Source organism: Archocentrus centrarchus, chromosome 14, assembly GCF_007364275.1.
Source record: "Archocentrus centrarchus isolate MPI-CPG fArcCen1 chromosome 14, fArcCen1, whole genome shotgun sequence".
NCBI classification, from domain to species: Eukaryota; Metazoa; Chordata; class Actinopteri; order Cichliformes; family Cichlidae; genus Archocentrus; species Archocentrus centrarchus.
Window position 1 is genome coordinate 2,144,686 of NC_044359.1, and position 14,701 is coordinate 2,159,386.

Consider the following 14,701-nt stretch of genomic DNA (forward strand, 5'->3'; position numbering starts at 1 on the left):
TTGTGTCTATGGTGCAGAAGGATGGCACAGCAACAGTGGACTTGCTCTTACTCAGCACTCCCTCTTTAATCTGGTACAGAAATCACAGCACACCGTCACAGACATCAGTGTGGTCATGCAACCGCAACATTCAGCTCTCCAGCTAGGGTTCGTTTTCCTTTTTGCTTCAACAAAAGACATTACAAAGAACGTGTGATCGTATAGTGGCATTAATTTTTCGTACAGTACTCTGACTGAGTAGAAAAGCGCTATATAAGAACTAGTCCATTTACCATTTACCATTTACTTGAGAATAAGAGCCATTATTTTCACTTCTTTAGGCTAACAATAAATCAACATCTTACAATTTTGCTCATATAAAACAAACAAAACCTACCTGGTACAAAAATCACAGCACACAGTCACAGACATCAGTGTGGTCATGCAACCGCAACATTCAGCTCTGTTAACAAAAATCAGAACAATCACAATCTCGTACCGCTATACAGCATTAGAGCCAGGGGCAGCCTGAAAGCTGCTGACTGGCTAACTGGTATTAGCTTAGCATGTTAACAAAAATACAGATCGTGAATAAAGTTACTATTTGTGAACCAAAACGCCTGTAACTTCCAGGTTACATGTCAGCAGTGCTTACGATAAGAACATATATTAACATTTACTGCTGAGAATGTTATAAAACAAACAAAAATGACTATAGCATTGCTCACGCACACCCACCTCCAGCTGGGATCGTTTTCCTTTGCTGAGGCACGTACGCTGGCCCAGAGGTGTCAGGGCAAATACAAATGCTGCAACACAAATACAAAACCCGCAACACAAATACAAAACCCGCAACACAAATACAAAACCCGCAACACAAATACAAATGCTGCAACCCAAATACAAAACCCGCAACACAAATACAAAACCCGCAACATAAATACAAAACCCGCAACACAAATACAAAACCCGCAACATAAATACAAAACCCGCAACACAAATACAAAACCCGCAACACAAATACAAAACCCGCAACATAAATACAAAACCCGCAACACAAATACAAAACCCGCAACATAAATACAAAACCTGCAACACAAATACAAAACCCGCAACACAAATACAAAACCCGCAACACAAATACAAAACCCGCAACACAAATACAAATGCTGCAACGGATATAGAAAACCACAATGGAATTGACGCAACATAAGTTATTTATTTTTTTTTTTTCAGAACTTTCAATAAAGACGGTAATTGTAATGAACTCAAGGAGTCTGTGGAGACAATTTAATAGAATATAGTTGAAGTTATAGCTTCCAATTCGGGAGTTTCTGAGCGATCAAGTCTCCGTTTTTTGCACCGTACTGTCGCTAAGCAACGCAAGTTATCTGAAATTGCTTCATTGTGTCGCAGAGACAAGCCGACTCCCACAGCCACCTTTCATCCCGAAGCCCTGCTGGGACTTCAACCTGTACTTTTCATGAACTTGACAGATTTCCTCAAGTAGCTCATGGCACCTGTGTGATAAAGAACGTCACCAAATTCATAAACTATTTCATCCGAAACTGCCGGTGATTTAAATCTTTGCCACTTATAAAGTTCACTGTCTGTGTTGCGGTGCGTATGACACGTTCTGTCTGCTGTGTGACGCAGTGATGCACTGTCAGCTCACCTGTGCAGGTCTCCCTCTGCTTCTTCTCCCATATCGAACATAGCAGGCGAGGAAAAGAAACACAAGGTTTACCTCCGATGTTAGCAATCAGGTCCTTTGCATTGCTCCTGTTTCGAAAGATCCATTCTCCACTTTTCATTTGGCCTTTTTTTTTTTTTGGGGGGGGGGGGCAGGCTAGCGTAAATGTCACTGTAAAAGGTGATGATTGTTGTTTTTATCAGCTGATAACTGATCATTGTGTCATTGGCAACAGAAAATGAGTTTGTGCACAAGTCTTGGCCTGCGCGGCAGCTGTTCAGTGCATTGTGGGATTTGTAGTATACGGTGGGATCGCAAGTTACCCGCTAGCCATTAATAATAGCGATATGAAATCATCTTACAGACGTATAAAATTATATCGCGACCCAGATGTGGCCCGCGGACACTGAGCCTGACACATGTGCTCTAGCTGCTGCGTCTCTCGACTATCGTCTCTGTCAGCAAGCAAAGCTTCTCTTCGTGTTGTTTCTTTCAACAGGCACTGTTACTTATGTTACAGGTTGCGTCACTTCTGTTGTGGTTTTCTATTTCCGTTGTGGCTTTTGTATTTGTGTTGCGGCTTTTGTATTTGTGTTGCGGCTTTTGTATTTTACCTGACACCTCTGGGCCACCGGAAGCACGTACACTGCAACAATGAGGAACCTTGCAGTTGCATTATTTATCCACCAGGTGGCTCAACTATTCACATGCAATAAGTACATCAATTTTGAAGATCCCAAAGGGATGAAGCAAATAGAGAGTGGCGCCAACTCACTACCGGCTTCTGGAAGCAGGATGCCATCTACACTCCACATAAACCACGCCCTACAGTAAAGACATGTCCCTACAAAGAGACTGTAGCTCAGTTATGGTGATACAACCACAAACCAAAACAGACCAATGAACAAAGTGAGCTTAAAACTGAAAAATAAACACCTTATTGAAAAACTTCAAGGACTGACTTTGAGACTTTGCCAATGATCTGACTGGCATCATTAACAACCCCTTGGTTGGACATAACATGGAGCAACCGGTGAACCGGCCTGACAATGCGTCCAAAACGAGACCTGACTGGGTGTACATCACTAGTACCAGAGTTTAATAAAGGTGTGATATGCGTGTGCACACTCTGAGTAACAGCTGAAGGGGTTTGTGAGTGGTCTTGGTCAGAGCTTGCCACATGGGATTGAGGGCGTGAACCGCTCACATGCTCAGGTTCATCTGCCATCCCCATAACATCATCAGAAGGACTGGTCTCCTCACAACTGTCTGTGCATGCAGTCGACAGATTGTCAACCCAGTGCTGAGTTCTGTTCACAGGATCCTCTTGTCCTGCAACAGACAGCAACCCATCTGCATCAGCAACATCATCAGATTCACCCACCGAAGAAGAGTGGTAAGTGTGATCCGGGAGACTGTCCACATCCACAGGCAGAGGTGGCAAATGTACTGACATTCTGTACTTAAGTAGAAGTACAAGTACTTGTGTTAAAAAATACTTTGGTAAAAGTCAAAGTACTGGTTCAACTTCTTTACTTAAGTAAAAGTAAAAAAGTACAGGTTCTGAAATTTACTCAAAGTAAGAAAGTAAAAGTAGCTCTTTGGAGGATGTTTCTACCTGCTATTTTTGTGTAAAACAAACCGAACCTCATTATATATTATTGTAATAATATAAAATAATACATGAGAACACAAACGTTATTTTAATCTAAATTTTAATTCTAATGAATGCACTCAGCTTGAATCCGTTATGTAGGACACAAACTGTTAAAGGGAATTTAAACACAGCTCTGTTCTCTGTGTCCTCCATAGTAGAGGGTGACTGTGTCTCCACCTAAACACCAACATGAGGATACTCAGGGGTTACAGTGGGATTCAGAAGCTGGAGGAACCCTAAGATCAGCTGTAGTGGCTCTGCATGGGGAGAAGAATCACAACTTTCTATTGTGAGCTGCAGTAAATGATGTTGGTGTGCAGGCTGTGATCAGCTGACCTGCTGCTGCTGCTCTGAGGTTTACTGCTCTGTGTGGATGAACTGAACTCACAAAGATGTAACCCAGTATTTCACAGCTATCTGAGCTGATCTCCATCCCCTACACTGACAGCATACAGGCTGTAGAAATGTTGGATTCAGTGAATGAATCTCAGCATCAGCAGCTTTGATTCAAACTCATCTCTGCTGCACTGATGTAACCTGTAACTCTGACCATCAACACAGAGCTTTACTGTAAATACAGTACAACCAGCTAACCTGTTTATCACGCACTAAACTGCGGCAGATTTCATACAATCTTTGAATAACACAAAGTCAGCATACTTCAGTTTATTTTCCAGTCCTTACCTTTAACTCTAACCTCTCTTCTTCCTCTCCTGTCCTGAATTTCTGTGAACTTCTCTCTCTTTGCTCTCCCTGAAATGCAGCAGCTCTTCTCTTAGCTAGCAGACACACTGTGTGACAAACTGCACACACATTGTGTGTTTGCTGATATTTGTTGAGCATTTAGAAACGTTGCATCTGCCACACGTTACTCCCTTCGTGCTCACTCCTCCTCAGTAGCGCTAGCTAAGCAGTTTATGTGCCGCAGCGCAACTTACGGACTCAGTCCGGCCCGCTGTGACCCCTGATTATAGCGCTATAAATGATACATTAATTATATGGGTTTGTGTATTTAATTCCTTTGTACCAGATAAGCCCCGGTGATGGAGGATACGCCAGTAGGATTGTCTCTTATCTGTTATTATTCCTCCGTTTAGGCTCAGATCGCTTGATGACTGACGGCGCACTGACCGGAAACGCAAACTTCTCCCTGACGTGTTAAAAAGTAACGAGTCTGTTTGAAAATGTAAGAAGTAGAAAGTACCGATACTTGTGTAAAAATGTAGGGAGTAAAAGTAAAAAGTACTCAGAAAAATAAATACTCAAGTAAAGTACAGATACCTAAAAAATCTACTTAAGTACAGTAACGAAGTATTTGTACTTCGTTACTTCCCACCTCTGTCCACAGGTAGGAAGTTAACAGGCATCAACAGGTTATGGTGCACAACTCTCTCCTGTCCAGTCTCAGGATTCTTGATCACATAAGTGTGAGTGGTGGGATTCACACTAACAACAGTGTATACCGTTGACTCCCATCTGTCTGCTGTTTTGCGTTTCCCCCTCTCGTGCCTGTTGGAGACCAGGACTCTATCACCTGTAGTGATCAAGTTCCCTTTTACGCGCCGGTTATAGAGTTCAGCCTGACGGCTCTGTTCCTTGTCAACATGTCCATGGGCAATAGCCATTGCCTCCTGAAGGTCCTTTGTCAGGGATACTACATAGCTGTCATAACAACTGACCTTAGGATCTTTCAGTATGTTTTTGAAGAGGACATCAACTGGAAAACGTGGAATTCTACCATACATGAGATAGAAAGGGGGGGGTAACCTGTCATCTCATGGACAGTACAATTACACATGAATGTCAGGGTCTGGAGGCTCCATGGCCAATCACGTTTTGCGTCAGGAGGGAGGGCACGAATCATGTTGCCCAGTGTCCTGTTAAAACGTTCCACACTACCGTTGCCCATTGGATGGTATGGCGTGGTCCGAGACTTCTTCACACCAGCGACCCTCAGCAACTCAGCAATCAGCTGACTCTCAAATGAGGCCCCCTGGTCTGAATGGACCCTCTCAGGAAATCCATAAAGACAAAAGTACTTGTCCCAAAGTTGCTTTGCAACCTGTTTAGCAGACTGATCTTGGCAAGGGAAGGCCTGGGCCAGTCTGGTAAAGTGGTCCATCACTACCAGCACATCAACAGGTTTCTTGTTTGAATCCTCTGCAGTACAAAAATCAATGCACACAATTTCCAGAGGTGCAGAAGTCTTTATACTTTCCAGAGGTGCCCTTCCCTCAGGATTGGCTGCTTTACCAATGACACACCGTTGACAGTGCCGCACGTAATCCTTCACATCCCGGGCTATGTAAGGCCAAAAGAATCGCTGGTGGGCCAGGTACAAGCTCCTAAACTGTCCTTGGTGAAAAGCATTGTCATGAATTTCCCGGAGAACCTCGGATTGATTTGAGGGAGTCAGGGACCACAAATTGGTACCTCTTCTTCTTGGAAACCTGATCCCGGGACACTCTGTAGAGGATACCATTACATATTGCCAGTCTGTCCCAGTGTTTAAGGAACCTAACGGCCATGACATGCTCCTTAAACTTCTCTCTCCTAAAAGGTCAACAACCCCGTTCCACAAAATACAACACTCTTGAGAGAACAGGATCACTCATCTGCTCCTGACGGAGCTCACCCCCAGAGAACACAGGTTGGGGGTCAGTAGTGGGGGGGACCAACTGCGGCAGCTGTTGAAGAACATCAACAGCACGAGTCCTGGCACTCGACTACCGAAGAGTGTGCGTCTCAAAGATGACAGAGACCTCCTCTTTAGTGAATGATTGATTCTTGGCAACCACAGACACATAAGGCTCTTCCTCGGTCTGGCTGTTGCAGAGATGTCGACTGGAGTTTGACTGCCTAAAAGTTTCCTGGACCGAGCCAGTAGAGATGGGAAGAGCTTCTCCAAGGAGGTCACTGTAGGGGCAGCAAAGCAACCATTCCCCCACAGTGGACCTTACAAATGGCCGACTGCTCAGTGCATCTGCAACAACATTCTTAGAGCCAGGAACATACTTGATGTCAAATACATAGGATGCCAATTTCACCACCCACTGCTGCTCACAAGCGTCCAGGCGAGGTTTAGTCATGATGTGCGTGAGTGGGTTGTTATCTGTCCACACAGTAAAGATGTGTCCCTTGAGCCAGTGGCTAAACTTGTCGCACACCGACCATTTTAACGCAAAGAATTCAAGGCGATGAGCAGGATACTTCCTCTGGGCACGGGAGAGGGATTTGCTGGCAAAGGCTACTGGTCTAGCCACACAATCACCTTCCTGAACCTGTGAAAGAACTGCTCCTAGTCCATCCATGGACGCATCGGTGGACAAGACAAAGGGTCAAGTGAAGTCAGGATGAGCCAAAACCACAGAGGACACCAAAGCTGCCTTCAAGGTGAGCATCCTTCAGTGTCCACCCGTTGAGCCAGTGAAAATCAGTGCACACCCGCAATTTACCATTTTTCTTCCATACAAGGACAAGAGGCGAGGCAAACTCACTGGTTGACTTCCTGAGTATTTCTCTCTCCTCCAACTCATTAAGAACTTGGCAGAGTTTTTGGTATTCAGCAGGTGGAACACGTCTGTAGGGGAGATGAAATGGTCTCTCATCAGTTAGTCGAATCCGATGCAAAAAGTCCTTAGCCTCACCACAGTCTAGGTGATGGCGGGAAAAGACGTCTTCATACTTGACTACAAGGTCAGCCGACTTCTCACGCCAGTCTGATGACACATCACAAGACATGAGGTCTAGGTCCCCCAAGGCAACACGTTCCATCCTCTCCTGCATTGTAGGAATGGGTGTCCCAGTGGGCTTAGCATAAGTAGTCTGTTGCCTACTTATGCTAAGCCACCTGTCACCCCAGAGAGGAGTCACCACTCTAGCAATCATGATACCTCTGGGTGCGGAGTGAGAAGAGGTTGGCTCAGTGATCACAGTAGAGCCAGGAGATATCCTGACATTTTTAGGTAGTCTCCCCCACACCAGATACTCACTGTTAGCTGGCAGGGTGATGGCTCTGTTGCATCTGACTGTGCCTACTTTGTCTGGCACCTCATCACCAGGCCAGTGGTCCAGGCCAGCGAGGAGAGACAGGAACTGTTCAAGTTCCTGATGCCCTGAACCAGATGTGGACACAGCCTCCCAGTAACTTGCATCTGCCTTGAACTGACGGACCAAATGTCTGATGACATTTAAGCCAATGATCAAGTCATCTTGTTGATTGTCTACAACAAAAGTGGGAACAGAGATACGACATCCATAGACTTCCATCTCAAACTCTACCACTGATTTAGGCTTTACACGTACACCGCCACAGCCAACAAAAATTACATTGAGTGCCTCCTGATTCCTCAAATCGACAGCACTAGCATCAGCAAGCCTCTGCAGTGCTTCTACACTCAATGAACAGGCCATTGAACCGCCATCCAACATAGCACCAAGGCTTGCCTTGTGTCCAACAGTAACAGGAGTGTATAACAGACTGTCACTGCTTCTGATTCTTGTCGTGTTCTGAAAAATAATTGTCTCAGACTTGTCCAAGTCTCTTACACTGTTATACAGCTCTGCTGCATCATGTATGTGGGAGTGTCCATCATGACCTGTACAGCCTCCCTCAAAGCACAGGTCGACTAGTTTTCCTGGGCATTGTCAGCTGTAGAGGTTCTATTAGGACATGAGTGCCGTGTGTGACCAGGTTTAAAGCATGTGAAAGAAAGTCGGGCAAAGCGGCAGTGAGACTCTGTAGTGTGGCTTCCATCATTACAGACCTGACAGCTGCCTCCACGAATTAAAGGGCTCCGGTCCTGAACTCGCCTGCCTCCACGCCGGGAGGTGGAATTTTCATCCCCAACCTTCACTTTATTTAGCAGCTCCCTGAGCATGGACATCATCTCACAAAGCACAGCACTATTCTTTGGCTGCTGACTGGGAGGAACCTGGTCCCCTACTACAGGAAACCCAGATGACTGCTGGTAATGTGGGAGGGGGGGTTTGACAATTTTTCTGCGGCAAGGTTGTGAGGTTCCGCTCTCCATCCCGAGACAAGGGAGGGGGACCTGTCAGACGGGGTGGAGGTAGAAATTGCTGCTGGGTCTGAGACAAGAGAGATGAGGGTGAGACAGAGGGCACAACTCCATGAGAGAGAGGCAAGTCAGCAACAGGAAACTCCTTGTCATCTTTAACCAAAGGCTCAGCACGTGTATCATCACACACACCCCCAAACCCCATCCCCACAGTGTCGGTGCCTGCTCCTAGACCACCAAAAAACAAAGCTAAAATCAGCAAAAAACTATTTAAGCATAAAAACTCAAAAACAATAAATAATACAGCTTCATCAACTGCACCAAAGAATAAAACAATTAAATGTGGATTATTAAACATTAGGTCTCTCTCTTCCAAGTCCCTGTTAGTAAATGATTTAATAATTGATCAACATATTGATTTATTCTGCCTTACAGAAACCTGGTTACAGCAGGATGAATATGTTAGTTTAAATGAATCAACACCCCCGAGTCACAGTAACTGTCAGAATGCTCAAAGCACAGGTCGAGGAGGAGGAGTAGCAGCAATCTTCAATTCCAGCTTATTAATTAATCAAAGACCCAGACAACGTTTTAATTCCTTTGAAAGCCTGACTCTTAGTATTGTCCATCCTAATTGGGAAAATCAAAAACCTGTTTAATTTGTTATTATCTATCGTCCACTGGGTCCTTACTCAGAGTTTCGTCTAATTTCTCAGACTTTTTATCTGATTTAGTGCTCAGTTCAGATAAAATAATTATAGTGGGTGATTTTAACATCCATGTAGATGCTGAGAATGACAGCCTCAACACTGCATTTAATCTATTATTAGATTCAATTGGCTTCTCTCAAAATGTAAAGGAGCCCACCCACCACTATAGCCTCTCAACTGGCCATGTCCCGTCCACTACTGTCATGACCAACCCCCTGAACTGCTTTGTCTCTACCACCAGCCACACATTCAGCCCCCAGAAAGGATTCATCTGTGCCACCAGGCCCACAGTCAGCCCTCCAAACTGTTTTGTCTCTGCTACCAGCCCCCACATCTGGTTTGTCTCCACTGCTGGTCACCCAGCCAGCCTTCTGATCTGCTTTGCTTCCACAGGGGCTCTCAACTTCTATGTCTGGCCCTATGGCCTCCTGTGGCATCCTGAATTGCCTAGAAAACTGTAAGGTCTGTCAGCAAATCGTTATGACGGCCTGAACCAAAACAATTGCAGTGTCTGGAATTTGGCTCCCAGACGGCCTTGGGTGGCTGTCTATCTAAATCGCCTCTTGGAGATGTGTGTAAACAGATGCTCTTCACCCCCGCCCCGTGTTGTGACCTGTATGAACTGGTATCCTGGCAACCAAGGCTGACTGTACCATCTTATTATGAACATTATCATGAACTGCTGGTCTGGAAGCTGTGTGTCCATCACAGTATCCTGCTCATCTCCGCTGGCAACCCCTCCCCTACCCACCCTAGTGCTCTCCAGGCTTTAAATGTGCTGCTGCTTTGCTGAGGTGTTTTTGGAACCTCATAAGGTGTTCATAATGAACACAGTACGAGATGATTTTTTTGAACCTACCTATCCCAGTGTATCGCTTTCTGTGCTGTTAAAGGTAAAGGTAAAACGGCTGCACGACCTCAGACACCTGTCCCCCCAGTTTGTTTTTGTTGTTTGTATTTCTCCTGGATGGGTGTTCTGGAACGCAAATTTTGTTATATTTTTACATATAATGACATTAAAGTCTTCTTGATCTTGATCTAGTCTCCACTGTCAGGCCCCTTGGCCTGGGCAAAACCATGGACTGTTCTTTTTGACTCTGTGCTGCCTGATTTGTTTTGATTTTGTCTCAATTTTATTTATATAGATGCAAATCACAACAAATAGTCACCACAATGCACTTTATATTGTAAGGTAAAGATCATGCAATAGTGAGAGGGTAAAATTTATAAAGTTTTAGGGGCTCACATAGAAAAATGAATTTGAAAAGGTATATTGATGAGTTGAAGAGATTATCTAAATCTGTTGGTTTATTTATTAAGATATAATTATTGATATGTTTTCTTCTGTGAAGGATTTGTTACCTTATCCCACTTCTTTTGAGAGATTACAGACTTTACAAAAGAAAGTTATATGAGCCATGGAAGGACGCTCCCTCTGATCCTGTTTTTCTTGTTTACAAACTTCTTAAGTTGGCTGAATGTAATATTTTTCACAATGCTTGTGAAATGTATACTGTATTATACATTATAGACACATATATGTGTGTGTGTGTGTGTGTGTGTGTGTGTGTGTGTGTGTGTGTGTGTGTGTGTGTGTGTGTGTGTGTGTGTGTGTTATTTGTTTTGTTTTTTTCCCCCCAAGAGTTGATGGAAGACTCACAACTAGGGATGCGCCGATCCAATATTCAGTATCGGTATCGGTCCGATACTGGCCTAAATTACTGGATTGGATATCGGAAAGAAATAAAAAAATGTAATCCGATACATTAAATAACGTTTCGCTCACATTAGCTGCATTACAGGGCTCAGTCGTCTTCTTCTTGTGGGTTTGCGGTTGACCAAACCAGCTTAGAGCTGCATTACCGCCACCTATTGGAATGGAGTGGGGGATCAGGAGTTAGAAAACAACCCCCTCAGATCCTCCGTCGCTGCAACGGATTCCCATGTTTTTCCGCCTCCACTGCTCTCTGCCTTGTTTGTGTGTTGTGCTCGCTGTGCTAAGAATCAGCTGTTATTTTTTTCTCGACTTCAGCTCCCGGACATACTGCTAGCAAACGCAGCTATTAGCATTAGTGACCGTCCGGTACCGGAAGGACCCCTTCCCCGTCAAAATATTTTTGATACTTTAATCCCTGATTTGTGACTAAATATAGACCTGCAGTAGAAACGTATTTAGGAGAATGCTTGTAAAGCATTACAAGATTGCGCTGCAGCCCCTAGTTTTTCAGGTGAACACTGATGATGCAACAGCAGCAGTCCGCTGATTTACATGTAGTCTGTCTCCACAAGCGGAAAGAGGCGGAGCCGGAGCACTCAGATGGAGCAGAAGGAAATGTTTTTCTAGTGTCCAAAAGAAGCCTTTTCGTCCCTGTAACCTCCATTAAACCTTTACTGGGAAACAGTTGGAGATCTTTCATCGACCACCTGATCAGTAAGTCAAGAAAAGAGAACTTTGTAGCTGCTCCATCCACCCGGTTTGTTTCACACAGGGAAAAACTGCAGTACGGAAGTTAAAATATGCAGATGAACTGTTAATATGAAAAAAAGTATTTCTTATCCAGTTACTTGGGTAATCAATATGAATAGAATATACAATTGCTAAAATAATTGATAGTTGCAGCCCTAATAAAATTTGCAACATGCCATAAGCATCACCTTCTCACACAGAAGCAACAGGATTCAGGTGATAGTTATTGTTGTAAGTAAGTAAAGTTTATTTATATAGCGTTTTTCACAGACAGAAAAGTGCTGTACAATAATTAAAACACAATATCACCCCCCACCCCCCCAGAAAACACTATGTTAAAAACACAATAACATTACCATATTAAAAGAAAAAGAGTAAAAATAAAGTCAGAAACCAGAAAGCCTGGTTAAACAGAAAAGTTTTCAACTATTTTTTAAATGACGCCACAGAGTCAGCTAAATGGAGCTGGAGTGGTAAACAGTTCCAGAACTTTGGTGCCACTGCCTAAAAAGCTCTGCCCACCCTGGTCCTTAGTCTTGTATGTGGGACAACTAAAAGACTTTGATTTTGTTGTGTGAGAGACTGTTGACTTCTTTTGTTTTTCTTTTTTTTTTTTTTATGTTTTTAAATGCCTGGATCAATTTTAAATATCGGATTTATATCGGTATCGGTCGATATCCAAATGTAAAATATCGGTATCGGACATAAAAAAGGGGTATCGTGCCATCCCTACTCACAACAGCCTGACACTGTAGATGTAGATGAACGCTTTAAAGTCTAAAGGGTTTCCACTGATAATTAAACAGCAACTATAAAAAGAACTGCTCACCTCACCACGAAGCAGTTATTGCTGTGTTGGTTCCATTGCTATCTCGAGAAGTAGATTTTCATAATTCATTTATATGCTCTAAATCATATTGCATTTGTATTTTTACTTTTGATAACAGAAGTTTGGTTTGTCTTTTATAAATATTGTAATCATCTGTTTTTTCCAAGCTGATGGAAAACTACACCTACAACAGCCTGACACTGCAGATAGAAGGCTTCAGTGTCTCAGAGGATTCTATGTACACAGTTTTTTTCTTGTTCTTAACTTCTTACATATTTGTTATGGGTATAAATATTGGTATTTCAGGTATAATTTTTATTGACAAAAATCTTAAACAGCCCATGTATCTCCTGTTTTGCAACCTGTCAGTTAGTGACATAATCGGAAGCACTCATGTTGTTCCTCGTTTGCTTTCAGATCTTCTGCTACCTCCCTCTGAGCGTCTCATCAGTTATTATGAGTGTGTTGTTCAGGCATATACCACACAATTGTTTGGTGCAACTTCTCACACTGTGCTCATGATTATGGCCTTTGACAGATATGTTGCCATCTGTAATCCTCTGCACTATGCTTCCATAATGACCAACAAAATGGTGATTAAGCTGACAGTTTCTGCCTGGGGGTTGGCCTTTGTTTTGGTTGGGATTCTGCTCGGTCTGACCATACGGCTGAGCACATGTAGGACTTTGATCACAAATCCATTCTGTGACAATGCCTCACTGTTTAAGCTCTCCTGTGAGAGTGTGGTCATTAATAATATCTATGGTCTCACCTTTACTGTGGTCCTGCTCACCTCCTCTATAGGTACAATGGTTCTCACCTATAGTAAAATTACAGTTGTTTGTCTGACCAGTAAGAGCAAGTCTTTGAACAGTAAAGCCTTGAAGACCTGCAGCACCCACCTGGTTGTTTATTTGATTATGCTGTTCAGTGGAATGCTTGTCATTGGTTTGCATCGCTTCCCTGAGTACTCAGATCACAGAAAGCTCTGTGCTATTCTCTTTGTCATTGTCCCCGGCAGCCTCAACCCCATCATCTATGGTGTGCAGTCCAAAGAGATACGTAAATTCTTATATGAATTATTTCATTCCAGAAAATGTTTGTCTTAATGTAAAATTGAAAGTTTGAATTTTGAAAGTAAGTCATGATAAGGAGGCTTATGAAACCTGTATAATATATTAATTGTGAATGAACCTTTTTGTGTAAGTGAATATGGCCTTTAATTGCATAAAAGTTATAAAATTTGTACACATGTAAATAAACGTTTACTGGAGAGTCTGTTATGACTGGAAGTATTCTGCTTTGTATTGTATGGCATTATCCAGGCGTCCACAAGTTATTCACCTTGATTTTTTCATCTTTGGCTTCCAGCACATAGATGTTACTGCACTAAATTTACACTCAAAGAGCACAGATATCCTTTTGTGGCTAAACATTGTGTTTTGTGAAGGTTTTTGTAAAGATTTGAAATTCTGCACATCAAAAAAAAATTTAAAAATCCATCCCTTCCACTCTCTCCTGCTTATCCTGTTCAGGGTTGCTCGGGCCAATTCACCAATTACCTAACCCCACTGGGACCTTCAAGCATTCCAGCTATAGCGTCAGGCTGTGGTTTTCCATTGACTTAGGGAAAAAAATGAAATCATCATCATTGTGTCACTTCCTGTTTGTCTGTTTGTTGTTTAATCTGTGTAGCTTGTCTTATCTACAGCTGCTGGTCATAAATTTAGAATATCATGAAAAAGTTGATTTATTTCAGTAATTCCATTCAAAAGTGAAACTTGTATATTACATTCATTCATTACACACAGACTGATATATTTCAAATGTTTATTTCTTTTAATTTTGATGATTATAACTGACAACTAATGAAAAACCCAAATTCAGTATCTCAGAAAATTAGAATATTACTTATTACCAATAGAAAAAAAACGATTTTTAGAAATGTTGGCCAACTGAAAAGTATGAACATGAAAAGTATGAGCATGAAAAGTATGAGCATGTACAGCACTCAATACTTAGTTGGGCTTCTTTTGCCTGGATTACTGCAGTAATGCGGCGTGGCATGGAGTCGATCAGTCTGTGGCACTTCTCAGGTGTTATGAGAGCCCAGGTTGCTCTGATAGTGGCCTTCAGCTCTTCTGAATTGTTGGGTCTGGTGTATCGCATCTTCCTTTTCACAATAGCCCATAGATTTTCTATGGGGTTAAGGTCAGGTGAGTTTGCTGGCCAATTAAGAAAAGGGATACCATGGTCCTTAAAGCAGGTACTGGTAGGTTTGCAGGTGTCAAGTCCTGTTGGAAAATGAAATCTGCATCTCCATAAAGTTGGTCAGCAGCAGGAAG

General features: G+C 42.9%; 1 protein-coding gene across 1 annotated transcript; it reads left to right on the forward strand.

The window, feature by feature from the left end:
* Positions 1-9,734: 9,734 nt before the first annotated feature.
* On the forward strand, positions 9,735-13,465 carry LOC115792362 (olfactory receptor-like protein COR4). The gene is made up of 2 exons (XM_030746861.1): positions 9,735-9,758; positions 12,524-13,465. Exons 1-2 carry the CDS (start codon positions 9,735-9,737, stop codon positions 13,463-13,465), a joined length of 966 nt encoding a protein of 321 aa, XP_030602721.1.
* Positions 13,466-14,701: the final 1,236 nt, after the last annotated feature.

Excerpts from the sequence above, each read along its gene's own strand:
- LOC115792362 (XM_030746861.1), top strand. The coding sequence starts at position 9,735 with ATGAACTGCTGGTCTGGAAGCTGT. Across the intron at positions 9,759-12,523 it reads ACTGCTGGTCTGGAAGCTGT|CTGATGGAAAACTACACCTA; the intron begins GTGTCCATCACA and ends GTTTTTTCCAAG.